Genomic DNA, 26,480 nt, shown 5'->3' with positions numbered 1-26,480 from the left:
TGGGCAACACAGCTAGACCTCACCTTAAAAAAAAAAAAAAAAAAAAAAAAAAAGAAGGTGGCTCTGAACCAAGACTGTGGGGTCTCTGGGGGTAGAGAGTGGCACATGCCCCATAGAGGAAACTCTGGAATTAGACTGGAGCTGTTCTCTGAGAAACCCAGGATAAGGGCTAGGACTGTTCTCAGGGAAGAAGAACTGGAGACAGAGGAAGCTATTGTACATAGGAATACTCAGTTGCAGGTGAATATCTACTTAAAAGCAACAACGATAAGAATTATTGTTGCCGCAAGTCACGATCACCAGCGTGCTCTTCCTGTTCCAGTGAACTGGTTTAGGGGAGGTGGGGGAGATGAGTGAGTGTGTGACACCAGGTCCTTCCTGCCCCATTGGGGACTTGCTTTGCTGGAGGACAGTGGTGGGGGCGTGCCTGGCTCAAGGGCTCTTGGATAAGGCTCCATTTGGGAGGTGATGTGGGAGCCGGACTTTTTTTCTTTGAGACGGAGTCTCACTCTGTTGCCCAGGCTGTAGTGCAGTGGCACAATCTTGGCTCACTGCAACCTCCACCTCATGTGTTCAAGCGATTCTCCTGCCTCAGCCTCCAGAGTAGCTGGGACTATAGGCATGGGCTACCATGCCTGGCTATTTTTTTTTTTTTCTTTTAGCAGAGATGGGGTTTCACCATGTTGCCTAGGCTGGTCTTGAACTCCTAAACTTAGGCAATCCATCCGCCTCGGCCTCCCAAAGTGCCTGGCAGGAGCTAGACTTTTAATCCTGAGTATGGGAGAGGTATCATGATGACCTGGAGGCATCTCTGAGAGGGGCAGGCACAGGCAACTCGATGTCGGGGTGGGGAGTTCAAAAGAGGCTGGAGGTTGGCAGGGACCAGGTCATGGAGGGCCTGGAGCCAGCGCAAGAATGAGAGGTGACGTGCAAGTCTGGGGGTGGTGCAAGGCCTTGGGGTGGCAGCAGTCAAGCAGGAAGCATGCCTGGCTGCCCATCCCCCTCTCTTGGGTTATGCCCTTGGCTTCTTCAGCCTTTATTCGGGCATTTATTTAATTACTTCTCAGTCTGTAGGTTCACTCCTTCCTTCTTTCAACAAAAATCATGAATGCCAATTTCACACGTCATACCCATGCCCCAGCATGCCCTGAGAAGCCCTTCCACGGCCACTGGCTGGACACTCACATAGGCAGCGGCCGCAGCACAGGATGTGGGCTTCAGGCTCTGTGGTGGAGGGAAGATGGGGCTGGGAATGCCTTGGGGGCACCTTCCTCTGCAGAGAAGAGGCACTGTGCAGAACACCTGCCCCTTACCCTGAGGACAGCCTCTGCATCCTGGAGCCCAGATCTGGAGAATGAGTTCTGGGAACTGTGGGAGCAGTGGTGGGGGCAAGAAAGTAGTGGCCGTGGGACCTGGCTGCCCGGGTGCACATCCTGGACTGAGGGCACGTCATTCCACTGGCTACAGCCGTGGCTCCCTCATGGCTGAATGCCCAGGCTGCAAAGATTTTTTGGGGAGCAGGGAGTTTAGCCAAGACGACACGTGTGAAGTTGCTGGGCACAAAACAGGCACTTGAGAAATGGCGATGTGGCATCTGGAAGAGGCAGAGGGCTCGGGTGGGACGGCAAAGCCTTTCGGGGTGACTGAAATCAGTCATGTCTTGAAGATGAGGCCCCTGTTCCTAAAGCATCCCCAAGGCTTGGTTTCCAGCTGGAATTAACTCCCCGTGGTGACAGCTCCTGGGAAAAGTCCCTCCCTCCGAGTTGCCAGGCAGAAGCGGCGACAGACAAATGGGTCCCGTGTCTTCCTGGGCTGCTGCAGATCCTTGGGGGGATCCTGGGCGGGCAGAGGTGAGGTATCCTTGGCACTTCCTGCTCTTCCAGTTTAGGTTCAGGCTCCACGGCTGGCTTTAGGCTTGGTTTTGTCTCCAGGGCCCAGAATCTACTGTGTGTGAGTGAGTGTGTGTGTGTGTGTGTGTGACAGAGAGAGAGAGACAGAGTAAGAGTGAGAGGCCTCTAGCCCTGCTAATTGGGTCTGTGACCTTCTGCTCGTGTGTTTGGACGGCTGGCTGCTCAGGGAGTGGGCCCTGGCGGCCTGCCAGGGGGTAGAGCCCAGACAGCTGCCCCTACCCCCTGGGGCCGAGGGCCCAGCTGGCATCTTGGAGACTTGCTCCTGGGGCTGAGCGCAGTTCCTGGCTCTTAGAGGGCCGGGGATGCACTAGCAGCTTCATACACATGTCCTAATCACACCTGGCACACAGTAGGTGCTCTTTACCTGTTTGTGGTTGTTACTGGACGCCCCTCCCCCGCCTCCCAGGTGCTTGACTGCAAGCTGCACTCTGCCTTCAGATTCCTTTGTTCATTCACCCAGGAAACATCTCAGAGCAGAGGTCTGGGCTCGGATGTGGTCCAGGAGTTGGAGAGTCAAAGCTGAGGAGGAGCTCATAAACTACTGGTGTGCCTGGCGTGTGTGTGTGTGTGCGTGTGAGATAAAGAGAAAACTACAACATGGCCGGTCACCGCCAGATCAGGAGACACGCAGAGGATTGTGGGCGTGGGAGGGAGGAGAGTGGGTGGTTCGTGGGGGAGGTGTTGGGGTGTCGGAGTTCTGAGGCTGTGGCTGCCACCTCAGGAGATAAGGCCAGGAGGGAGGCCACACGCTCTGCTCACTCAGGATGCCAGTTCCTCCTGTGGGCCTTTCCCCGGCCACACTCCTGGAGATGTTAATAGGCATCATGTTAAGAAAGGAGGGCCGGGAGACATGCCCAGAGCCTCCGGGCTGGTGCCTGGTGGGCCAGGAGGCTGACTCAGGCCTGTTGGATGCCAGAGCTCTGCCCATGCACCAGGCCGCCATACAAATGATGGGCCCATGCTCCCAGGGCAGCTGTGGGGCTGTGCAGGAGGGAAAGTGCTTTACCCCTGTGTGATCCACAGCTGGGAGCAACTGAACTGCTGAGGCTGTGCTGAGCCCAGGCCCGAGGAGGGTGAGGCCATTGAACGTGCACAAGCGGCACGCCAGCTTTTGCCAGAGCATGTGTGCGAGCGTCCAGAGTCCCTTGCAAAGCGTTCTGAGACCTGGGCTTCAGGCGGAGTTTTCTCACTAAATGCGTCTGGCAGCTTCTTCTGATCTTATTTTAATCTTCTGGGGCTTTGGTGCTGGGGTCACGCAGTGGAATTCAGAGGATCAGACACTCCAATTCCTAGGCAGCAATGGCTGGGCATTTGGGGTACAGACTGTCTACCTAGCTAGCATGGCCTGCAGAAGTTTTCCTTGTCCAGAAGGATTCGGACACGTTTGAATGCCAGTCACATGTTCCTCTGGGTCCCTCAGAATCAGATGTCCGGGAGTCCAGTTCTGGTGAGGGTATAAGGTGGTACAACTCTTCAGAAAGTTATCTAGCAATATGGAGCAGAAATCTTCTTACAACTGGTTAAGGGTAAAGGCTTTTGGTATTAACGAGGCATGTGTGAGGCTCAGGTCTGCTACTAACTAGCTGTGTGACCAAGGACAGTGATAATCTCTTGAAGTCTCAGCTATTTCTATAAAACAGATCTCATAAGAGCTCCCCTACATATTTCTTGTGAGGATTCAATGAAATCGTGTATGGAAAGTGCTTAGCACATTCCCAGTTAATGGGAGTTGTCAATAATTCCGTTTCTTTTTTCTCTTTTTTTAGAGTCTCACTCTGTTGCCCAGGTTGGAGGGCAGTGGCATGATCTCTGCTCACTGCAACCTCTGCCTCCCGGGTTCAAGTGATTCTCCTGCCTCAGGCTTCCGAGTAGCTGAGATCATAAGCGTGTGCAACCACGCCCGCCTAATTTTTGTATGTTTAGTAGAGATGGAGCTTCGCCATGTTGGCCAGGCTGGTGTCGAACTCCTGACCTCAAGTGATCCACCCACCTCGGCCTCCCAAAGTACTGGGATACAAGCATAAGCCACCGTGCCCGGCCCAGAATAAGGATATTTACTTGGCATTTTTTATATTAATGAAAACCTGGAAAGGATCTAAAGATCCAGTATGAGGGCAATAGTTAGGCAGACCATGAGCATATGCACAATGAGATCCTCTGCAGTCATAGACAATAGGGGTTACAGAGACACACGGAACAAGTCCACATGCTGGCATATTGCAAGGAAGTCGCAGCTCTGTAAAAGACATGCAGGATAAAGACTGGGCAGGGATCTCCAGGAATGCTAATATGTAGTGGAATGAAAGTAATGGGATTCAGAATGAATTTGTCTCTTTTCCCTAACATTCCAGATTGTCTATCAGGCTACTGGGTAATTTTTACAAACCAAAAATTACCTGAAAAGAGCAGATTTTGCATGGATCTGGCCAGAGAGGTGAGCTGGGCAGCAGCCCTGGGCCCTGCTGGCTGAGTTTGGACCCTTCTTACTTAGTACAGTGGAACTTCAAATAACCAGGATGCAGCCAGTCAAGACCCTCATGTGACTGGAGGGTGTTCAGTGTCTCATCCATTAGGAGACAAGGTGTGCAGTAGAAAGCACTTGGCTCTGCATGCAGGTGGTCAGGAGGGCACCTCAGATCCACAACCAGCTGCAAGCCCCTGAACCCTTAAGACTCAGAAGACAGCCCTACCTCTGGGCTGTGAAGATTAAACAGGTGGCAGGTGCCTATAATTATCTCCCTCCATACTCTCAGCAACTCTGTGAGGGCCAGTGCCCCAGCCCCTACTGCCACCTCCCAGCAGGGAACAAATGACTAGCTGCCTGGCAGAGAGATGCACCCCGGGATCAGTGTGTCACTCCCTGCCTTGGCCTTAGTCTGCACACAGTGTGCCATCATGAGGGGCCCGGTGGCTCAGACCACAGCGCTGCCTTTCAGAGCCTGTCACTGTTTTTTTTTTTTTTTTTTTGAGACAGAGTCTTGCTCTGTCGCCCAGGCTGGAGTGCAGTGGCGCGATCTTGGCTCACTGCCAGCTCTGCCTCCTGGGTTCACGCCATTCTCCTGCCTCAGCCTCCCGAGTAGCTGGGACTACAGGTGCCCACCACCACACCCGGCTAATTTTTTGTATTTTTTTTTAGTAGAGATGGGGTTTCACTGTGTTAGCCAGGATGATCTTGATCTCCTGACCTCGTGATCCGCCCGCCTCGGCCTCCCAAAGCGCTGGGATTACAGGTGTGAGCCACCGCGCCCGGCCGTCATTGGCTCTTTCTCAGCACCCAGTTGGATGGGCAATTCCCCTATACCTGGCAGACCAAAAGGAAGATAACTTGGGGCCTGGCAGCTGTGCCGCACCCCATGGAAATCACCACACAGCCCTTTTTTTTGTTTGTTTTTTTTTTTTTTGGAGACAGAGTCTCGTTCTGTTACTCAGGCTGGAGTGCAATGGCATGATCTCGGCTCACTGCAAGCTCCACCTCCTATGTTCAAGTGATTCTCCTGCCTCAGCCTCCCTAGTAACTGGGATTACAAGCATGTGTCACCACACCCAGCTAATTTTTTGTGTTTTTAGTAGAGATGGGGTTTCACTGTGTTAGCCAGGCTGGTCTTGAACTCCTGACCTCAAGTGATCTGCCCGCCTCGGCCTCCCAAGGTGCTGGGATTACAGGTGTGAGCCACCGTGCCTGGCCATGGCCCGCTTTTAATAGGAGGGGAGCTGTGAACCTCACTGTGCTCACTGCCATAGCCATCGTCTCCACTAGTCAGAGAAGCACATAAGGATAATTAGGTCTTAACAAAAAGCCTGGATAGTAGAGAAGAATGGACCAGGCTTCTGTCATCAGGCAGCTGATCCTACCATTTTCTGGCCCTGAGAAACCTTGGGCAAGTTATGAAAGTCTCTTTGAGCCTCAGTTTTTCTGTCTGTTCAATGGGAAAGCTACCACCTACCTTTGACAATCTTTTTTATTTTATTTTTTGAGATAGGGTCTTGCTCTGAGGCCCAGGATGGTGTGCAGTGTCATGATCTCAGCTCACTGCAACCTTCAACTCCCCAGGGCTCATGCAATTCTCATGGCACACACTACCATGCCCAGCTAATATCTCTGACAATCTTAAGGGATGTTGGTGAATGTCATTCCTCTTTCCTTCCCCAAGAAGAAACACTCAGGCACCAGTGCACATGGTTTCTTTGGCGGTGAGAAGACTGAACAGATCCGATTCCCAACTCCAGCCTTCAGGGAGACAGAGAGGAAGGGTGGCCTGCTGGGCAGGCCATCTCATTTTAGGATGTGGAGCTGTCTCTCTGGGCAAAGCCAGACTAAAGATGGACCCTGAAGGGCCCCGTTCCAAGGACAGCATCAGAATGTCATGGAGAGAATGAAATCAAGAATTCTGAATGCTGGCCTGGCCACTTTTCAACTGGGTGACCTTGGGAAGACTGGTCAAATCCACATTCTGGGCTTGAGCTCCCACTCTGGAAGAAACGATGCTAGCCCAAGAAGGCCTAGAAATCAATGGGTGCTCCACCGCGCCCTCTGCTGACTGGTGTCTGACCCACAGCCTCTCCTGCAGGATCCCTCCTACCCTGATCCCTGCCCCAGGGAAGCCCCGGGCGTCAGTCACATCAGCTGTGCTCTGAATAGTAATAGATGTAGCCAGTACTTCTTGAAGAGATTTAGTAACTGAATATTAACCAAGTAATATTATCTGAAAAGTAGAGGGAATGTTTCCCCCAGAAATCTTCAAAAAAGTCTTCTTCCAATTGCCAATGGCCAGTTTTAAGGGACTAGGAAACCTACCATTGATTCAGAAAGAAAATTTGACACAGGAAAATTTCATTTTGGGAAAATGCAAGTCAACCAAGAGTCAGCATGGGAACTCCCTTTTAAGGCCTCCTTTAAAAAAATCGTCCGTGCTTGCGCCTAGTAGGTTTTCAAAGATACTTGCTGAATGAATGAATGCATGAATGGACAGATGGAACGACAGAGGGATGGACATCAGCTGGGAAGGAAGAAATGAACTTCACAGGTGGACTGGCCAGAGAGTGGCTGGCTGGTGTTTCTGGGCCCTGATGAGTCCCAGGATGCTCAGCTACTCCAGGAGACAGTCTTGCTCTTAATCAGCCCCATCTTGCTGTCCACAAAGCTGGTTATTTTATTTTATTTTTGAGACACAGTCTCACTCTGTTGTACAGGCTGGAGTGCGGTGGTGTGATCTCAGCTCACGGCAGCCTCCGCCTCCTGGGTTCAAGTGATTCTCATGCCTCAGCCTCCCGAGTAGCTGGAATTACAGAGGTGCGCCACCACACTTGGCTAATTTTTGTATTTTTAGTAAAGATGGGGTTTCACCATGTTGCCCACGCTGGTCTCGAACCCCTGACCTCAGGTGATCCGCCCGCCTTGGCCTCCCAAAGTGTTGGGATTATTTAATGTGCAATTTGGAAGTGAGCGTTGGGGCAAGAAGTCAGGAGGAATGAATCTTTGCTCTCCACTTCAAAGATCCTGCATCCCCTTCTGCCGCCCCAGTCCTCTTAAGTTTCCCAAGCACATTGATATTCCCAGTGGAAATGAAGATCTGTGATTCAAGAAAACCCAGGCCAGATTAAAGGGCCAGGCACCAAGTCCGTGTGCCCAACACGGAACCACCACCTGACAAAGGCCCATTAGGATCGGGCCCCTGCTGCTGGCCTGGCTTCTCACGTCTCCCAATACAACGCCGACAGATTGGTGGAGCCGGTTTCTTCCCCCTCCCCCGAACAATATTTTATGAGGAGTCTGTTTTATTAAAATATTTTCCGCTGGATGCTTCCTGTGTTTCAAGAAGTTGGTCCTGCCAGCTGGAGCTGATGACAGTTGAGAAAAACACATCCAAGTGCTGTTGTGACATGGCATTTGGAAGGGGCGGAGCACAGTGGGGGGGGTGGGGAGGCAGCATGGGAAGAGGCGTAGAAAAACACCCGGGTTGCACCAGAAATACCGCTGGTATTATGGGAGAACAACTTCCCCTTCCTCGTTAAACAAACGTGAACAGAAACCCTTGGAATGATGTCCTGAAACGTACCCCTCAGTCTCCTTGTGGGCCCGAGCCGCTGTGACGTACGCTCACAGAAAACCTGTCATTTGTTTTCTATCACTGTTAGTTTGCCAACCACCAAACAGGCTCCCATGCTCCCACTGGTTTATTTCAACCCCAAATATTTCCCAACAGAAGTAGAAAACAGGGCATATTAAACAAACAACAAACCAACCAACCAACAAAACTAAAAGTGATACTGACACAGTTCAGGTGATAAGCAGGAAAATGGGATTATCAGACACCGGCTCTTTGGCACACACTGCGGAGTCAGCCCCTCTGCCCAGTCTGGAAAAGCAACGGCGTAAGTCAATGTGATGAAGAGGTCCAGCCTCTCGTCAGGAACTTGGCCGCAAAATGGGTAATGCTTTTCTGTAGGATGTGGAGTGTAGCTGGTGTTGCAATGGTGTTTCTGTGTAATGCAAGAATATTCTGGGTTTACAACTCAATATCAACAGGCCTGTGACCCTGTATCCTGGTACAGTGTCTAAAAGGTTTAGTCCAGTTTTAAAGAGGTGACTTCAAAGAAATGTGACAAATTTCATCCCCTTAAGGAGGAATCTTTAGTCCGAGGCAGTCAGGTGTCATGCAGTATTCTCTCCATAAGGGGGCAATCATAATCCATCCCTCAATGTTCCCACCAGGCTATTGTGCAGAGCAAAAGTTAAACTTAACCCAGCTTCAGGAGTCCTCTCTTCCAAATGTCTCATAACTGAGCATCCTTGTGTGCGAGCACGCACACGCGCGCACGCGCGCACACACACACACACACACACACACACACACACACATATAATTCCAGAACTTTCTGGGCAAACTCTGAGGGCTGTCTGGGTGGGCTGGTTCCTTAAAGACCGTACCCTCACTATCAACCAGAAAATCCTGGAGAGCTGAAGTGAACTGCAACTTGGGTTAGGCCCCAGTCTGACAGTCCAAAATCATTTTTTTTCCTTCTTGCTCCAATTCTGACTGGGACCTGCCATGTCCCTTACCTTCTTTCCCTGAGACATTTTCTGAGAGCCAGACAGACATGGGAGCCTTCCCCTTTCCACCCAAAGGACTTCAGGATCCCTAGAGTAATTTTTCTGACTCCTCCAACAATCCTAGACCAAGATGAACTAATGCACTTTTTCAAGACATCACAGGAAGTCAGCGTGTAGCCGCTGAGTTGTCTGGATCGAGACCGAGGGCTCTTTTGCGGACAAAGGGAAACAGCGCTACCTTCTGCAGATGGCTCTGGTCTGGACTCGGGGCTGTCTGCCGCCTTCTGCCTCACCCCCCAACAGGCAGCTCCACTTCAGGCCACTGCTTGTCTTTCTGCCCCCCTCATTCACCTCATCTACCCCACACCTCCTGAGCAGGTGACTCTAGGCCAGTCCTATGGGAGGTGCTGGGCAGAACACCCAGGGAGCTCCGCGTCTCAGGGAGATGGGTAAGAAAAACCACAGTAACATAAACGCTCCGGCACAGGTGGGCAAAGGGTCCTGGTGGGACTGGGGCAGTGGATAAGGGCAGTCCTGTGTACAGATCTCGGCCATGGAGGCCTAGGAAGGTGGGTGGATCCAGTTGGACACTTGGCCTCCTTCACCAGGTTCTAACCCTCACCTACTGACTCGGCATCTTCGGCACAAGAGGCCTAGGACCTTCTTCTGAACCCAGCAAAGTACCCTTGGGACCCCACCCCTCAAAATCCAGCCCAAGTGCCTGGCTCCCTGGCCTCTGGGGCCTCCCACTGGTGTGACAACCAGACCGAGTAAAAGATCAAGCCCTGTTCCCTGAATGACCCCTTTGTGAAACACCCGCTGGGAGCCCCGGGGAAGCCTCACAAAGGCCCGGGGCTACACGCTTGGGCTCCACAAAGTGCTGGCCCCGCAGACACAGGGTTCTTGCACACAGAGGGGAGAAGCATGACACTCACTGCTCAGGGCTCGGCACAGACGTCCTCCGGCCTTCCACTGCGATGTTGCTCCTTGGTCTCTTAACAACATGTGGACGAGGTGGGCGCACCTAGAGGGGGTACAGGGGGAGACCCCCAAGAAGGAGTGAGTTGGAAAACCCATATAGGAACATTCTGAACATTTGGATAAATGGCATCCCCAAAAAATGTTTAGGGATTTTCAAAGCTACAGGCTACAAAAGCCCAGCCCATCACAGAAACATCACCATCTAACAGGCAGCAGATAGACATATTAACTGGAATTCTGTGGCCTATTCAAATCAGAAAGGTGCTCCTGGAAAGCTCGGTTTCTTCATCTGCAAGATGAGGATAGTTCCAATGGCCTCCCTGCAGGGCTGCGGTGAGGGTCCAATGAGATGATGCCTACATAGGACCCGGAACAAAGAGGCCCTTATCAATGACAATTCCCTCTCATCTTCCTCTGACGCCCAGAAGCTGGTTTTGTAGAAAGAAACGGTTGCGCTCACACTTGTTTTTAGGGTACACATGCTTAGTTTGCTCTTTTTACAACAGAATCACAGGGTGCTTATTTTCCTCTCTAAATAAGAGGCATGAGACAGTGCCACTACAAATCGTCTTTCTGCTTCCCAGGGCATCCCTGTGCCAGTCCTCCCAGCAGGGTTCAGCCTGGATGCTGCCCATCTTGTGTAGCTACATGCACTGAGCAGACCTAGTGGGAGGGTCTGCAGTGGGCACATCAGGAAGGACCCAGCTTCCTAACCCCACAGCTGCTGCAGCAGCGGGATGGGTTTTTCTGACCCTCTGCCTCTGAAAGCCAAGATGAGGGCCCACAGAGAAAGACACCCTCATCCCCTGCCAGTGTTCATGATGGATGTTAGGCTGAGAATTTCTAGGTGCCCTTAGAAGGATACTCATTTGGTCCAGTTGACATTACATGGCTTTAAATTTGGCATGGTCATCTCTGTACACTCCCAGTGCCTGAGAGGGATGGGTTGAGAGCTAAGCTGAGAAAGTCTGTCTCTGAATTTCATTGCTGATAAAAACAACCGAGCCTGCCGGGGAAGGGGGCTTGCTTTCTCCATGGATGGGATGCCACAACTGCTGAGTTTCCAGGACAAGACAGGGAAGGAAAGCAGGCACACACTCCATTTCCTGCCCGCCCTTTTTCCTGAACATTGCAACCCCCACCCCCCAGAAGCTTGTCGGTGACATGGCACAGTGGCTTAGGAACACAGATGACAGAAGCTGGCTGCATAAAAGACAAGTCTTTATGGAGTCTTGTCAAGGCCTTAGGTCTGTGCACGTCTGATCTAACCAAAGTTTTTGCTGTCTGATCTCAGACAGGTTTGGCATATCAGGGATGTGGTAAACACCAAAGGCATCCCACCAAACTCGCTGTCTCCATCTGTGGGGTGATTGTGAAGAGCAGATACAGGGAAAGTTCCCCCAAGGGGTCTGGTACACAATGGGGGCTTAATAAATGCTCATCCTGCTCCTCTGTGACCTGGATGTCGCTTCTCGTCAACAGCAAAAGGAAGACGACGAGTGGGTGTCTCTGAATTACAAGATGAGTTTTAGGATTCTCTTATCCCTGCCTCACATTCTGTGGACTGCCTGGTATGTCATGGTCGCTCAGCAAGATTTTTAGGAACAAATGAATGTTGCTGCTTGGAATCTGAGAAGTGCATAATGACGTTGCTAGTATCATCTTGATTAGAACCGTGCCTGCCACACAGCTCACATTCGGTCAACATGTGCTGCATAAACAAGTGGATATCCCTCCACTCCTTCTAACTCTGCACTGGTTTCCCCAGCTCTGGCAGCTGGTCAACAGGGTCACCTGGCTGGAATGATCGCCACCCCCAACTTCTCCCCACAAAAGCAGGAGTGTGGGTAGGGTGAAGGAGCAGTTCTGCCCCTGCCCCAGGGGGCCCTGGGGCAGAGCTTTCAGGAAAGGTCAGACTTTAAGGCCTGTCAGCTCATCCTTGCACAGGGCTGCTCCTTGCTACAATAAAGGCGGGTTAAGAATGTGAACTTGTGGCTGAAATGGGGGGATTAAGTTTGTGGCAACTTCAACTGAACTTGCAACGTGGTGAAACATGGGGAAAAAGAACAACAGAGCTAATTAGACGAGCTGAGCTGTCAGAGTGCCGCTGAATGGCTCAGCGCCAACAAACAAAAGGAATGGGTTGGCAATCAGCGGGATCGGTGGAGGAGACTGCTTCATTAGGGATGATAAAACAGACAGAGCGGTGGGGAGGGGTGGGGGGGTGGGGAGCACGGAGCCGGAGCCTCGGAGGCTGGGGAGGGAGAGAAAGACACGCCAGACCCAGAGGCGGTTGGTCACCAGCATGGCTGCCAATCCACCCAGAGTCACACACACCTGACTAATGTGGACAAAGCCAGACACAAAATTACACTCACAGACATGACCATCCCGAGATACCATCGAGGCCTCCAGACTTCCATGTACACTCTATCTCACAAATACATACTCACAGAGGCACGCGCAAGAGGTGAAGGCACACGTATGAATCACACACTCACACGCACCCTCACACGCGCATGGTGGCAGATCACAACCAGGCACAGACACACACAGACAAAATGGTTTAATGAAGCCCGAATCACAGACGATGCAGACAAGTCTCGTCATATTTCAGCGATCACACCCCTCTTTCCGGGGTGCTTAGGAAGGGTGGGTATTGGGGATGAAGGAAGAAACCCACAGGCACACACAACAGTGACCGGCCCCACCGGTGTGAGGATCCCAGCCGCGTCAGGGGAGAAAATGCTAAACAGAGATTTCTAGCTCTGTTCAAGGGGGAATGGAGGGGAAACTTGGGAAGCCAGCCAATTCCCCACTGGATTTAAAACCTGAGAAATCTAAGTCGGCAGGGTTAAATGTGTATTGAATACAAAAGCACTGAGTACATCTGATTTTAATGGTGAGCAAGAAATAATAAATACAGAGCTTATAAAGCGCTTCACACGCAGGCCGAGGGCAGCCTGCCTCTCCCTGGCAGGCCCCAACCCATGCCCCTTCGTCCAGGAGACACTGGCATGGTTTTTTTCTGCTCTTTCCTTTTTCTTCTTTTTAAAAAGAAAACCCAAATCCTCGGGTAACATCTGAACTCCAGCCACAGGTGCCAGGCTACAAAGCTCCTTCCAGAAAGGCTGAATAGCTAGACCCTCCCCCGCCCCTGCTACCCTGGGCCAACGGCTGCACTTCTGTCTGGAACGTTTGTGGCTACGTGACCCAGCAAAGCCACTCTGGAGGCTGATGGCTACTGACATGGGAGCTTGGTAGGCTGTCCTCTTCGAGGCCCTTGTGGGTTCCATATGCCAAGTCTCCCTGGTTCTCATCTAGTCTGTAGCCGTGTCCACTGGAAATGCTTGCATAAATGCATGTAGAATAAATGGTCCTTAGGGGCCCAGAAAGCACAAACCTTCTATGACTCCCAAATTGGCCTCTTAGTGGTGTTGCTTGGCAGAATAAGTTCGGGGGACATGCCAGGGACTATGCTAGGCGCTATATGTACACAACCTCATTACCCTTACCAGGTGGTATTGTTAAACCCATTTTATAGATGATGAAACTAAGGCTTAGAGAAGGGGAGGATCCTGCCTAAGGTCGCACAGCCAGGAAGTGGCCAAGCTGTAATTCAAACCAGGGCAGGCCTCTCTGACTTCCAAGCCTAGGAGAGCTGGTTCTCCTAGGCATCCTGCCTCTTCAGCATGCCATCAACTCAGGAGGTCCAGCCAAAGCTAGCGCCAGGCTAGTCACCTCCTGCATTAGCTCAGAGCCTGAGGCAGCTGCTACTCCGTGTCTCTCACAGCGTCTGTCTCCCGAGTCCTCAGTTGCCAATGGATGTGGCAGCCCACCCCGCAATCTGCACAGATCCCTACACCGGTGAGACAACAGAGTCCACTGTAGCTGTCTCCAATACTTGAACTGTTCCAAGGGGATTGATCCTTCTCTGAATCATGGCTTCCAAGATTCCCTGCCCGCCTTGGATCCCAAGCCTCAAAGGGGAATTCTGAGAGCTACCTGCTGCTGACTTTGGCTTAAGGGGAGGCTGTTTGGTAGAAAACAAAGAGAGACAGTGGAGAGAGGCAAGCTGGGCTCAAAGGCAGGACTTATCATCAGGCCTGTCATCATGCCTGTGGTGTTGGCTACAAATTAGGGAGATGGCATCTGCCTGCTCTGGGCTGGACAAATGAGACAATAATTACAAAAGTGCCTAGCACAGTCCTAGGCACCATAAAAGGTGCTCAATGAATATTAATTCTCTTCTCCTCTGTGTCTCTGCCAGACCTAACATGGCACTGGAGATTCCACAGACAGTTCAGCCGCTACTGATTCACTTTTTTCTTGACTGAATTTTTTTTCTTCCCCCAGCATTTTATATAGGTTGAGCATCCCTAATCTGAAAGTCCGAGATCTGAAACACTCCAAAATCCAAGACTTTTTGAGCCCCAACATGACGCTAAAGGAAATGCTCACTGGAGTATTCTGGATTTTGTATTACGGGCACACAACCAGGAAGTATCATGCAAATATTCTAAAATCGGAAACAAACTGAAAGCTGAAACTATTCTGGTCCCAAGCAGAAGACGGAGGGTCCAGAGAGCTTGGAATACTGGCAAGACCACAGGTTCTACAGTCCAGATGACCTTATTTGCAGCTGAGGAACCAAGCAACAGTTTTCTCATTGCTAAACTGAGTGGTGACAATGCCTACTTCACTGAGCAACTGTGAGGCACAGCTGGGATGAGGTACCTAAGAATGATTTGCTGACTATAAAATCCTAGGCAAATGATGGTTATTAATAAACGGGGCCATTCCTTAGAAGCTGTAATATGCAAAAACCTGTTAAGAATAAGAACCGTTGGCCGGGTGCGGTGGCTCACGTCTGTAATCCCAGCACTTTCGGAGGCTGAGGCGGGCGGATCACAAGGTCAGGAGATTGAGACCATCCTGGCTAACACAGTGAAACCCCGTCTCTACTAAAAATACAAAAAAAATTAGCCAGACATGGTGGCGGGCACCTGTAGTCCCAGCTACTCAGGAGGCTGAGGCAGGAAAATGGCGTGAATCCTGGAGGCGGAGCCTGCAGTAAGCCGAGATCGCACCACTGCACTCCAGCCTGAATGACAGAGAGAGACTCCGTCTCAAAAACAACAACAACAACAACAAAAACTGTTACTGTGTGCCAGGCACTGTGTGTGTTCTGCAAATGACAAATGTCATCCACTTTCCTTCTCACAAAACCCCTCTAGGAATGAGGGCACAGCCCTGGAGGTGAAATCAGACTCAGAGAGCTTCAGTGCTTGCCAGAGTCACATGACTTCAGCATTCAAGCCTAGCTCTGTCGGCCTCCCAAATCTGTACTGAAACTCTCACTAGTCACACAAGATTCAGCCTAGAAGGGGCCTCCTGTTCCCCAAAGCAGTTTCTTTTTGCTGCTTGTGGCTTCTCTCCAGTGACAGCGAGCAGACATATTCTAGCTCCTTGCCAGCTGCGCCGATGGGGGGTTTGCGCCAACCACAGTTTGATGGGGATACGGGATGGATCCATTGTCACGTGTGGCTGGGAGTGTGGACTCATGATGCTCATAGGGGAAGGCATCTAAGTCCTCCCAGCCTCCCATCTAGCCCTCTAATTCCCACCCACAGTGGGTAAGGGAAGGGAAGGAAAACTGCCACAGAATGGCCAACATCCACCCAGAGAGCAGCTACCCAGTGGATGCTGGGTGCATCTCCCCAGGTGAACAGACACAGTTCACCTGGTCACCTGCAGGCCCCGGCCTCTTTGCCTTCACAAGATGGATTTGGACACGTGTGTTGCAGAGGGAGAGAGGACTAGGACACTGGGTTGTGGGGTACTCTTTGGTTGGCCACAGAGTGGTGGCCACAGTGAATGGTAGACGGAGAAACTTTTCCCTTGGTAAACAGCCCCCACCAAAAGGTCCTGGACGGTTTCCCACTTTCAAAGCACCTGCTAAAGTTCGCATGCCTCAGCATGGCTGAAGTCTGACCTACCAAGGAAAACGACTCCACTGATGCTTAACACAGGACCCAGACCCAATATTTTTCCATGGACGGATCTCTCTCGCCCTCCCACCCCATTCCCAGGTGGTGGTGAGTTTATCACATTTTGTCCTGCTTCTCTAGCCTTACTTGGCTTTTTTTTTTTTTTTTTTTTTTAAGAGTCAGGGTCTTGCTCTGTCACCCAGGCTGGAGTGCAGTGGTGCAATCATAGGTCACTGTAGCCTCAACCTCCTGGGCTCAAGTGATCTTCCCATCTTAGCCTCCTGAGTAGCTAGGACTACAGGCATGCACCACCACGCCCCTTACTTGGCACTTTACATGGGAAAGTGGATCTCCAAGGAAGGCCTGGCAGGGCAGTGGTACCTGTATCCATATGAGCTGGATCCATACTCCCTGGACATAGCCTCCACCGATGGGAAGGTACAAATGCATTTCCAGACCAAGATCTGGCAGGAATGAGACCTTTGCCCCTGGACTTCTGCTTCCTTTGTGAGGAACAGGCGTATGGAGGCAGGCTTTCAACCCATTGCTCACCCTGTGAGACTTGCTCAAATGATGCACACACAGCACACACACCACACAGTGGCCCCCTTGCTACCTATGGCTCTGATCTGCAAGTCACCAAACTTACTCACAAAAAAGCGAGAGAAGCCCAGAAAATGCAAGCTCAAGTTCATGCCACACAGACAGGGAAGCTGAAAAACCCAATTCCCAGTTTTCTTTTGCCAGGCAGGAGGGTCCAAACTCTGGAAGTTTAGTCAGGCTGAGGGAGAATGGCTCAGGCAGTGTTAGGTAGGGAGGGCAGAACCACTGGCTACTCACGGGCCTCGAGCGCTGTATCTTGGGAGGCGGTCGGGTGGGACGCAGTCTCTGCAGCTGCATTAAAGTGGAAACTTAAAACATCAGGACACACTGAGAAGGCTCAATGCATTTCCACACACGGCCTGGGGGAAGGCACCCAGTCACCCAAGCCAGAGCCAGAGGGCCATCCTCGATGTCTCCCGCCTCGCCCCACTGTCCACCTTTTGAGGCCGTCTCCTCTGCTCATTCTTTCCCTCTAGGCTTGTCTCCAGCCTGGGTTACTGCAATCATCTCTCAACAGGGCCCCCAGCTCCACCCTCCACCATGATCCACACAGGCTGGGGGCCCTTCCCAGGTTTAATAGGGCAAGCCCACCCCCTCTCCAGACCTCTCATGCCCCCTCCTGTCCTTGGGCGCCTGCTCAAGGCTAGAGGCTGGCACTGCATGTCCCCCAAGACTGGGACTCCACTGTGCCCCACACAGACCTTTCTCAACCTTCATCCATGCCCGCCCTGGGCAGACCCTTTAAGTAGCACTGGGCTCTCATGCTTTGTTTGCCGCCCGCCCTCGGGGTGGAATGAGCTGCTCCAGCCGGACTGGTCTGGCAAATGTGTGCCTGTCCTTCAAGAGCTCGTCGGGTCGGATGCTGCCTCGTGCCTCCTGCTATGTGGGACTCAGCGTGGGGTCCCTCACCCCTGCTCCCATGGGACCTTTTACAGGTCCGTCTCCAAGGGGGTTCATCCCTGTGCCTGCAGGCTCTGTGCGACTTGGGGAAAAAAATCTGCTCAACAAGCATCTGATGAACAAATAAAATTTGTACAAAATGATTGGCTTTTGAAATCAGGATTTGAATCAAAACCAGTAGAGCAGACTTCTCAGCTCTCCCCTCAAACCTTTTATCTTGAAAGCCCAGCAGTGTCCTTTCAACAGCCTGCCTGTCTTGATGCTCTCGCAGGCGTGGGAGACGGGGAGGCCGAGTAAGGAAAGTAAAAATTCACACGAGACCCAGGTCTCGGACCCACAGCAATCCCCGGGAGGCTTCCGGTTGTTTCCTGCCCATTCCGTCACTCAGGTCACAAAGATACATCTAACTGGACAAAATCCAGACTTGCCCCAGCCAAAAGGTGAGCCAATGTCCCATGCGGCTGGTCCACGTTAAGATGTGCTCTAAATCCCAGCACTTTGGGAGGCTGAGGTGGGTGGACCACCTGAGGTCAGGAGTTCGAGACCAGCCTGGCCAACATGGTGAAACCCCATCTCTACAAAAATACAAAAATTAGCCGGGCATGATGGCACATGCCTGTAATCCCAGCTACTCAGGAGGCTGGGGCAGAAGAATCACTTGAACCCGGAAGGCAGAGGTTGCAGTGAGCTGAGATCGTGCCATTGCACTCCAGCCTGGGCAACAGAGCGAGACTCTGTCTCAAAACAAAACAAAAAAAGATGTGCTGTAAGTGCAAAACACTGGACTTCAGAGACTAGGCACGAGGAAAGAATGTCAGATGCCTCAGTATAACTTTTAGATTGATTACATGTTGAAATGATAATATTTTGGATATATTGGGGTCATTATATTAAAATCAATTTCACCTGTTTATGTTTCACGTTCAGAATTCCACATGTAACTCCCGTATGAAGCTCCCGTTATGTTTTCCTTGGACAGTGCTGATATAGGGCTCTACTGAGTGAGAGTGACGCTTCCAATCTCAAATCTGCCTTAGAACTTGTTTTCTGAACCTGCCCCACTACTCCTGGAGGGCAAGGCCTGTGTCCCAGTTGTCCCTGGGTCCCTAATGTCCTGCACAGAACCTGTCAGGGCAGCGTGAGGGGAAAGCAGGCCCAGGGACTTGGTGGAGGGTTCCTTGGCGGCACATGGAGAACACGATGGGATAGAATGACACCACGGCTTCCCAGATCCTATATCATTAGCTGGGCGTGAGGGCTGACCCATGCTTGGTGACCCTTCTTCAGCTGGCAGCTACCCGGGAGGTGGGGGTGCTGCCTAGGGATGGGCAAGGCCACCATGTTTTTTCCCCATCATGGCTTACAGGGAAGTGTGTGGGGTAAAGGGGAACAGCCCCCCCACCCCTCAATTCACACCATTCATCAAGAGGAAGAGGTGATCAGGGAGAGGGGAGCCCACACCCTCCACCGGTGCACAGGCTGCTACCCTCTGTCTAGACACTCCGCTCTCCTACACCACTCCACCCAGTACTGCTTCTCTTATGCTTGGCCTTTCTACTTCGGGGGAACCATCTTTTCCAGCCCCACTGTCCTCACTGCTTGTCACCTCTGGCTTGGGCTATTTCCATTCCTGCTGGGTGGCAGTGCGGCACAGCGCTCAGGCTAGGGGTCAGACAGTTTTGGAGAGAACCCCAGTTCTCCCATTTACTCCCTGGGTTTCTCCAGGCCCACGATTTGACCATTCCAAGCCTTACTGTCCTCATCTGTGAAGTGTAGGTAACAGCACTGCCTGCCCGAGTGTGCTGTTAGGAAGATTCAACGAGATGATGGAAGTCAGGTTCTTTGCACAGTGCCGCCGACAGACATTAGCAACCATTACCATCAGCAGGTTTCCCTGCCTCCAGCCTCTCCCCCTCCCAGTCCATCGCCTACATTTGTTTCCAGAGAGGACTTAAAAAAAATGCCCGCCCAATCTTGGCACTTGGCAGCTGAAATCCTCTCAGTGGAAGGCCGGCATCTCACAGGGTGTCTGCTGAGAAACACCATCCTGGGAGATGCATTGTATGAAGGGTAAAAAGGAGGTTCCCCAGCCAGGCAAATCTGAGAAATGCTGTCTTCTGTCTTGCTCCTTTTGGGGATTCACAGGCCTGTTAGCATAGCAAAGACTGGCGAGTCTTACAAGAAAGAAACCCACCCAAACCAGGCAAAAACCTATTAACTCTTTTTTAAAAAGTCCTATTTCCCGAGTTTATTTGAACATAGACTTGCTTTCCCTATAACACCCATGAATATCCCCTGGAAAATGCTGTCTGAAGTGTTCAAAGCCCTCCAGATTCAGGGCCCCGCCATCCACCTCTGCAATCTCATCTCTGGTGAAACCCCGCCTCACATCTACAGCACACCAGCTGTCGTTTATCAGCTCACTCACTTCTCTATTTACCATAGGGTCTAGTAGAGTACTTGATACCTAATAGGTGCTCAGCAAATCATTTTTGGCTTAAACTTCCTGGCACATGTAAAAACACGCCAAATATCAATTCTCCAGATTCTTCAATTAACTCATTTTCTTTTGCTTGTCATCGGGAAGTGCTGGCTGTTTTGCAACTGAATTGATAAATGGTGGGAAGAAAGCAGCTTCTTGACCACACCCATTCTAAAAGTTGGCAGAGTGAGCCAGGGGGGTGTAAGGATGCCAAGAAAGAGTAATGTGGTACAGATGTCCTGGAGCGCCCAGTCAGATAAAACCCAACAATGGCAACCAAGAACAGGAAGCCATGCTGCCCCTTCTGACACTCGGGGAGTTTTCCCTGCGGGTTGTCGGCATGAAGGGATCCTGTCACCAGAGGAAATGCATAGGGATGGGGGCTGCACTCATGGATCCTGGGCTTGTTCTGATGCTGGAGCATATGATGGGGACACCTCCTGTGGGGTGGGTGCCAGGAAGAGAAAGGTGAACTCCCAGGGGGTGTGCATTGAAGACCCCCAACCCTGGGGCTGGGGGGAGGGAGAAGGGGAGGGCTGCACTAATTATCAGGATGCACTGCCAGGAGTGTGTAGGCCCTGGGGACCAGAGCTGAGGCTGGGGACAGGTGAGCAGCTGGATTGTCACCAGTGGATTAGACAGTAATCCCACGGGAAGCAGTCTCAGATTTCGGACACTAGAACATCTGATTGTGTGCAGGGCCCTCCTGCTCCCACTGCAGGGGCTCCAGGCCTAGCTGGTTTGCTGAGTGACTTTGGCAAGCAAGTGACTTCCCTGGGCCTCTGTGTCCTCATCTGTGAGGCCAGTCACAAGGGCCCTGCTGCAGGGATGGGGGCATCTGATGGAACTTCACGCAGGGCCAGGGGCACAGTGGACACGCTGCTGGGGAGGCCTCTGCTTCCTAGACAGGGCGTGGCGGGGTCATCGGCCATGGTGGTTGCAGTTTCCCAAATAAGCTGGGGTGTCCCCAGCTGGGGACACAGATGGGGGAAGAGTACTCTGGAGACCATTTAACGCTGTAGGAGGTGAGTAGTAGTGATTTGGGTGGGAAGAGAGGGTAAGGAGATGAGCTAGGAAAGGATCAACTCAGAAAGGCATGCTCTCTTCCAGAGAGTGGCCCCGGTGCTCTGGAAGCTGAAGCCAGCACTAGCTGAATGTAGGGACTACTGGTGTGAGGCCCGAGAAGATGGCAGAGCTGGCCAGGACTCAGTGAAAGTTATTCTGAACCTGGAGTGGTTCCTCTCCCATCTGACTCAGCTCTGGTTCTCTGCATCCCCAGCCCATAGCCCAGGGCTGGGCCCCTGAGCCTGCTCCTCTTTCACCCTGGTGCTCCTGGCCTTGCTAAGTGTCCTAGTGGCTATGGAAAAGGGAGCAGATTGGAGGGAGGTAAAGCGACCTGCTCAACACCCCCAGCTGGTAATGGGCAGAGCTGGGAGCGTTGGTTGTCATCGGGAAGGCCTCTTGACCGCTGACTGCTTGAGCGCTCTTTCCACCACTGAAGGAAAGGAAGGTAAAACTGGAAGAGCTTTAAAGTAGACGCAGCAGAGAATCGAAGTGGTCTGGTCATCTTTGCATTGAGGTCATGTTATATGTGATCCTCTGTCCACTGGCCGGGTTGAAATGTGGCTACACAGACTGCTGTTTCTTAAGTCAGTTCAAAAAGACTGGGCCTTTGGCGATCTTTTGCTAAGGAGAGTTCAATTTGACAGTTCCTCAGGCACTTCCCAAGCTGGGCCAGGGCAGGAGGGGTGAGAGGGCTGGCGAAGTGGGGAGAAGGCTGGAGGTTTCTTCGATGGTCAACACAAAGTGCCTGCTTTCCTGAAAAACACGTCTGGCGGGGAAGCAGATGGCCTGTCACAGAGTAGAAGGATTCCTCCTGTGTGTGTTTATGGAGCAACTATTTGGGGGCCAGGACCAGGGGGATTCAGAGAATAAGACACAGTCCTTGTCCTTAACGACTGCAGAGTCTGGTGGGATTTGACCTACATCACGGGAAAATAACTTCCTTAAAGTGAAAGAAATATTGGTGGGCTAAACCCCAAGAAATAAACTTCGGGTTAGAAACACATGGGTTCACGAGTTGGTTCTGTCATTTTCTAGTTGACTTCAATATTGGCTCTGCCACTTAGGCGAGTTATTTAATCTCTCTTAAGTCTCAGTGAACTCTTCTGTAAAATGGCAAAACTCCCAGGTTATAAGCACCGGTGTGAGGATGAGAGTACAGTTACAGCCACATGAGGTTCTGGTTTGATATCCCAAAGATGAAATGGGACCACTCCATCTTCCGTCTCCCCATGGTACCTACAGGCCTTTCCAGAAAAGTCCTATGGACGTGAGGACCCTGGTTTTCCAAAGCTGTGTGCTGTCAGCAAGGTTCTGTTGAAGGAGACTGGATTTTAATAATAATCTCTTCTATTTATATGATGTGTTTTCCTTTCAAAGCATTTTAACTTCTCTTCTTTCTTTTGAACCTCACAGTCCCTGGTGAGGCAAGTTAGAGAAGGATTATTTCCCTGTTACAGAGACAGGAAACAGGAGGCCCAGAGAGGTTAAGGGACTAGTATGAGGTCACACAGCTAGTAGCAAAAACTAAAACAAGCAGGTATTCTTGGCCCATTGTGCTATCCTTGTCAACTAAAATTTCCAAAGTCACCTGGAATCCTTTCTGACATGGTTCTTCTAATCCTTGCCCCTTCTGAAGTTAGAATCTGTTGTTAGAGATCTGTGCCTCAGAGAAAAGGCTGATGAGAGAGTAACTGACACCTTCTCCTTCTTTCCTTATTTGAGCATCTTTTTGTGGTGCTTTCCAAAGGAAGCACGTGATTCATTTATCCATTCATTCAACAAACAGTGCGTGGCATCCCAGGCACAGGGGCATGTGTCTCAACAAGACTCTGGTAGAGGGCACTGTCATGCAGGGGGTACAGAGGAAGGTCTCTGCCATGGATTGGGGAGGGGAGATGGTAGGGAGTACAGGGACAGGGGACAGGGGAACCACAGTGGTCCAATCAGACAAGAGTGAGGCTGAATATGAGGACAGGGCAGGCCAGGACCTGGGAGGGACTGGGGGAGGTCAGATAAAAAGAGGGCCTTGAATGTCAGGCTGAGAATTGCGGATTTTCTTCTGAGCTCAGTGGGAGGGATACAATCAGAGACACAATAAGAGAAACCTTGACGTCCTTGGTATAGAAAATGCACTGGAGGAGGATGGGTGTGCTTCTAAGAACGGACACTCCCCTCCAATCACAGGAGCCTGCCCAGGCCTCCATATTGTCAACCCACCGGCCCTGGCCACACCATTGCTGGGAGATGTCAACACAAGAGAGGGTAAGACCGAAGGCGTGATTGACAAAGAAGTCCCTGAGAAGAGGGGACCTCTTTGGCCTTTGTTGGTCTCTGCCTGGCCCTCGGCATCTCTATCTGTCAGCTGTGCGGGCCAGGTGCGTATGCTCATTGGATATGAAACCGGCATTTATGAGGACAGCATCTGATTTGCAGTTAATTTGTTGATGCAGCAAAACACACTGTTTCCAAAAGGTCAGGAGGGGAAGGTGTGTTGGAATAGCAACTTAATTACCTGGGTGGCATGGATGAGTGGGCGCCCCACACAGGGCTGCAGGGTGGAAAATACTTGACTGCCAGGTGGTGACTTGGGGGCAGAGAGCGCAGCGTGTAGGGGAGGAGAGGTGGTGTCCCTGCTGCCTGGGGGCCAGCCTGCCTGTGCTGTGGGCAGAGCCAAGGCACTTTCTGCTGCCGGTGCTTCCAGGGCCTGAGCAGCTGCTGCACAATCACCAGTGCAAGGCTCCTCTGCAGGGAATGAGGGCTGCTACCCATTTCACAGATGAGGGCAAGCAAGGACTTGCCCAGGGTTGTCCAGAGCAGGTGGATGACAGGCCCTGAGAAAAGGGCCAGTGAGCTCATCCTGAGTTAATTATGGGCTGGGGCAGGGGTGCTATGATGTTTGTGCATGGGGCAGAGGGCAGGCAGCTGTTTAGAGATGGACCCATGGATTCACTCAGTCCCCAATGAAGGGGACATCTGGGACCATGCCATCAGAATGAGCATCTCCACTTCACTGCTGGGACAGCAGGGCCACATAGAAGGTGAAATGTCAAAGTTGGCAGGAGACAGGCCAGACCCCAACTGGGAAGTGGTATAGGTGAGAAGATGGAAGAGCACAGATGCTGGAGGCCACAGGGACCAACCAGGTTCACTAAAGGCTGAAGACTTTTGTGCATGCAAAGATTGGGGTGGCTGGGGAGGGGAGGCCAAGAAGGTGGGGTGTGCCTGATGGCAGCTGGTACATGACAGAGCTAGCCTCTGAAGCTGGCCCCAAAGGGGGTCTCAGATCCTCTGTGTGCAATGTATACTCTGAATTGTCCCTTCCCTGCCAGGTGCCTACCTGCCTCAAATGGAGGAGGCCTGGCCCCAGAGGGGGAAGCTGGATAGGCCCTGCCATTTCTTAGTTTGTCCCAGGCACATGCCCCAGTCAAATACACGGCCAGGAATGGAGAGGGGGAAGAGAGCAAATTCACAATTAAACTCTGTCGCTGTTTAATGAGGAGAGTGTTCACCTGGTTAATTTTTCCTGGCTAGTAGCCACATCAATGCTCTGGCCTGTGCATGAAACAGACCCAGTTGGGAGGGGAAGACAAAGCTTTCTGTAGCTTTACAAAGGGCCTCTGCGCCAAGAGCAAGGCTCCTCTACACTTTGGGACTGGAAATCTGCTATTATGCAAGGTATGGAAATAAAAGAGGGCTGCTTTTGATATGCCTCCAAAAAGGAGCGTATTGAAGCGATATTTTTGTGGAGTGTCTCCTTTGAGATGCCCAAGAAGCTCTCTTGCAGGCACAGCTCTCACCTAGCCCCCAGTGCCCATCGCTGTCTCCGATCCTGTCTGTCCGCCCTGGACGAGGGCTGTGCTGCTTGTAGGGGAGGATCAAATACTTGCCTCCACTTCAGAGCTTCAGCCAGGGCAGCTGGAGAAGACCAGGCAGGCCCTGGTGTCATGTAGCATACAGCATGCTCCTTGCCTGAGCCACTCAGCGGGGCATCCAGAGGAAATGTGGGGATCCTGAGGCCTGAAGCATTTGCAGAGGTAACAAGCTGTCACACTAGAGGTATGTTCCTTGCAAGATGCTGTACAGGAAGGACTTCCACGTCACACTGAGGAAGAGGTTTCCACGTGGTGAGAGTCCACTCACACAGGGCAACAAGGACATGTTTCTTCAGGGAAAGGAAGGGAGGCTGGGAGGGGCCGGGTATTACTCAGGATATCCCAGTGGTCCTGGCGACTCTGAGACAGAGGCTCTATTATGATTGGCGCTCTGCAGACAGGGAAAGGGAAGCCTCTTGCCCAAAGGCACAGCACATAGGTAAGACGCAGAGAGGTGGGGCTGGGCTTCACTCTGAATGGCAGACTCCACAGTGAGGTTTCTGGGTGCCCCACAACTTGCCCTCCAGAGGCGCCACCTGCGAGGGGGATGAGGGGGTGCTCAGGATCGAAGGGGGTCCTGGAAGAAAAGCCGCAGCACCTGCCACGGGGCCTCGCGGAGATGATCTCTGGACAGTGCATGCTCAGGATTCAGGGGCTCGCCAGTCCTGTCAACGACTCTCTCCGGCTGGGTCCCGGCACTCTCTTTGCTGGGAGTGAGTGCTGAGCTGAAAGACGTCTCAGACTGGTCCTGAAGAGCAGTGCATTCTTCCCCGATGTTGACAGGAGTAGTATTTTGTAGTGGTGCTGGTTAATTTGTAGTGGCATTTGTGGTTTGAAGCCTTGTCAAGATCCCTGATTACTTCCCGTGCAAGGAGCTCGGCTGACGGGGAAGTTCACATGCTGAACAAAAGCAGTGAGGCAGCTGTGAGGGAAGGCTGCGTGGGGGCCGGGTGACCCTAGCCGCTTGGGGGACAGAGGCGGGGGAGGGAGGAGAGCCAGCAGTGGGGCAGGGGGAGGGGAGCCCTTTGTTTTTAGTCGGGTGCAGGTGCACAGTCTGAATAGGTGGCATCCCATTGGCGGCCGGAGGTCGGGCACCAGATGCGGCTGGTGCCTGGGCAGGGGCAGGGACCTCGCTGACGTATGCCATTCTTTGCCCAGACAGAAGCAGGAGGCAGGCGCCTTGCTGCTGGGATGCATCTAGGATGCCGTTGAGGGTGCCTGGGTGACATTCCCAGGAGGAGGGGGACACGAGGTGAGGTTAGAGGGGCTTCCAGATGTTGGGGGAAATGATCTCCTCCCTGGGGCTACTATTTTCCGACACTTGCTACGTACCAGGCCCTCTGCTAGGAGATCTACATGAGAGGTCTCTATTCATCTCAGCAACCCTCCAAGAATGTGAAAGATGAAGAAACTGAGGCCATGTCACACAGTGACTTGCCTAGGCCCGGCCTGACAGCTAACTGGTGGCAGAGCCAGGATCCAAGCCCAAGTATGCCTGACTCCAAAGAAGCCCACGCTGCTCCCAGGAGACCTGACATACCACAACAGCAGAAGATGTTAAAACGTACCTCCTCGGGTCCACTCCTCTCTCTCCCCAGAAAGTCCTCCCTCTGACATCCTTTGAGA

At 52.0% G+C, this 26,480-nt stretch overlaps 1 protein-coding gene across 17 annotated transcripts in view; it reads right to left on the bottom strand.

Moving 5' to 3' along the window:
* The window catches only part of DENND1A (DENN domain containing 1A), a 553,551-nt gene that overhangs the window by 14,636 nt on the left and 512,435 nt on the right, over positions 1 to 26,480 (bottom strand). For 9 of the 17 annotated variants that reach the window (XM_063635979.1, XM_063635977.1, XM_063635978.1 and 6 more), the window contains one exon: positions 9,897 to 9,985. In XM_063635979.1, the coding sequence (XP_063492049.1) occupies positions 9,897 to 9,985 (89 nt within the window). Of the gene's footprint in view, positions 1 to 8,066; positions 8,391 to 9,896; positions 9,986 to 16,772; positions 16,827 to 25,156; positions 25,755 to 26,480 lie in introns of those variants that run through there. The other 8 variants (XM_055271163.2, XM_055271159.2, XM_055271161.2 and 5 more) reach the window with 3 other exon arrangements.

This window comes from Symphalangus syndactylus, chromosome 3 (genome assembly GCF_028878055.3).
Source record: "Symphalangus syndactylus isolate Jambi chromosome 3, NHGRI_mSymSyn1-v2.1_pri, whole genome shotgun sequence".
In the NCBI taxonomy this organism is placed as follows: domain Eukaryota; kingdom Metazoa; phylum Chordata; class Mammalia; order Primates; family Hylobatidae; genus Symphalangus; species Symphalangus syndactylus.
Note: the sequence above shows the minus strand (reverse complement) of the source record. Positions and strands in the feature narration are given on the sequence as shown.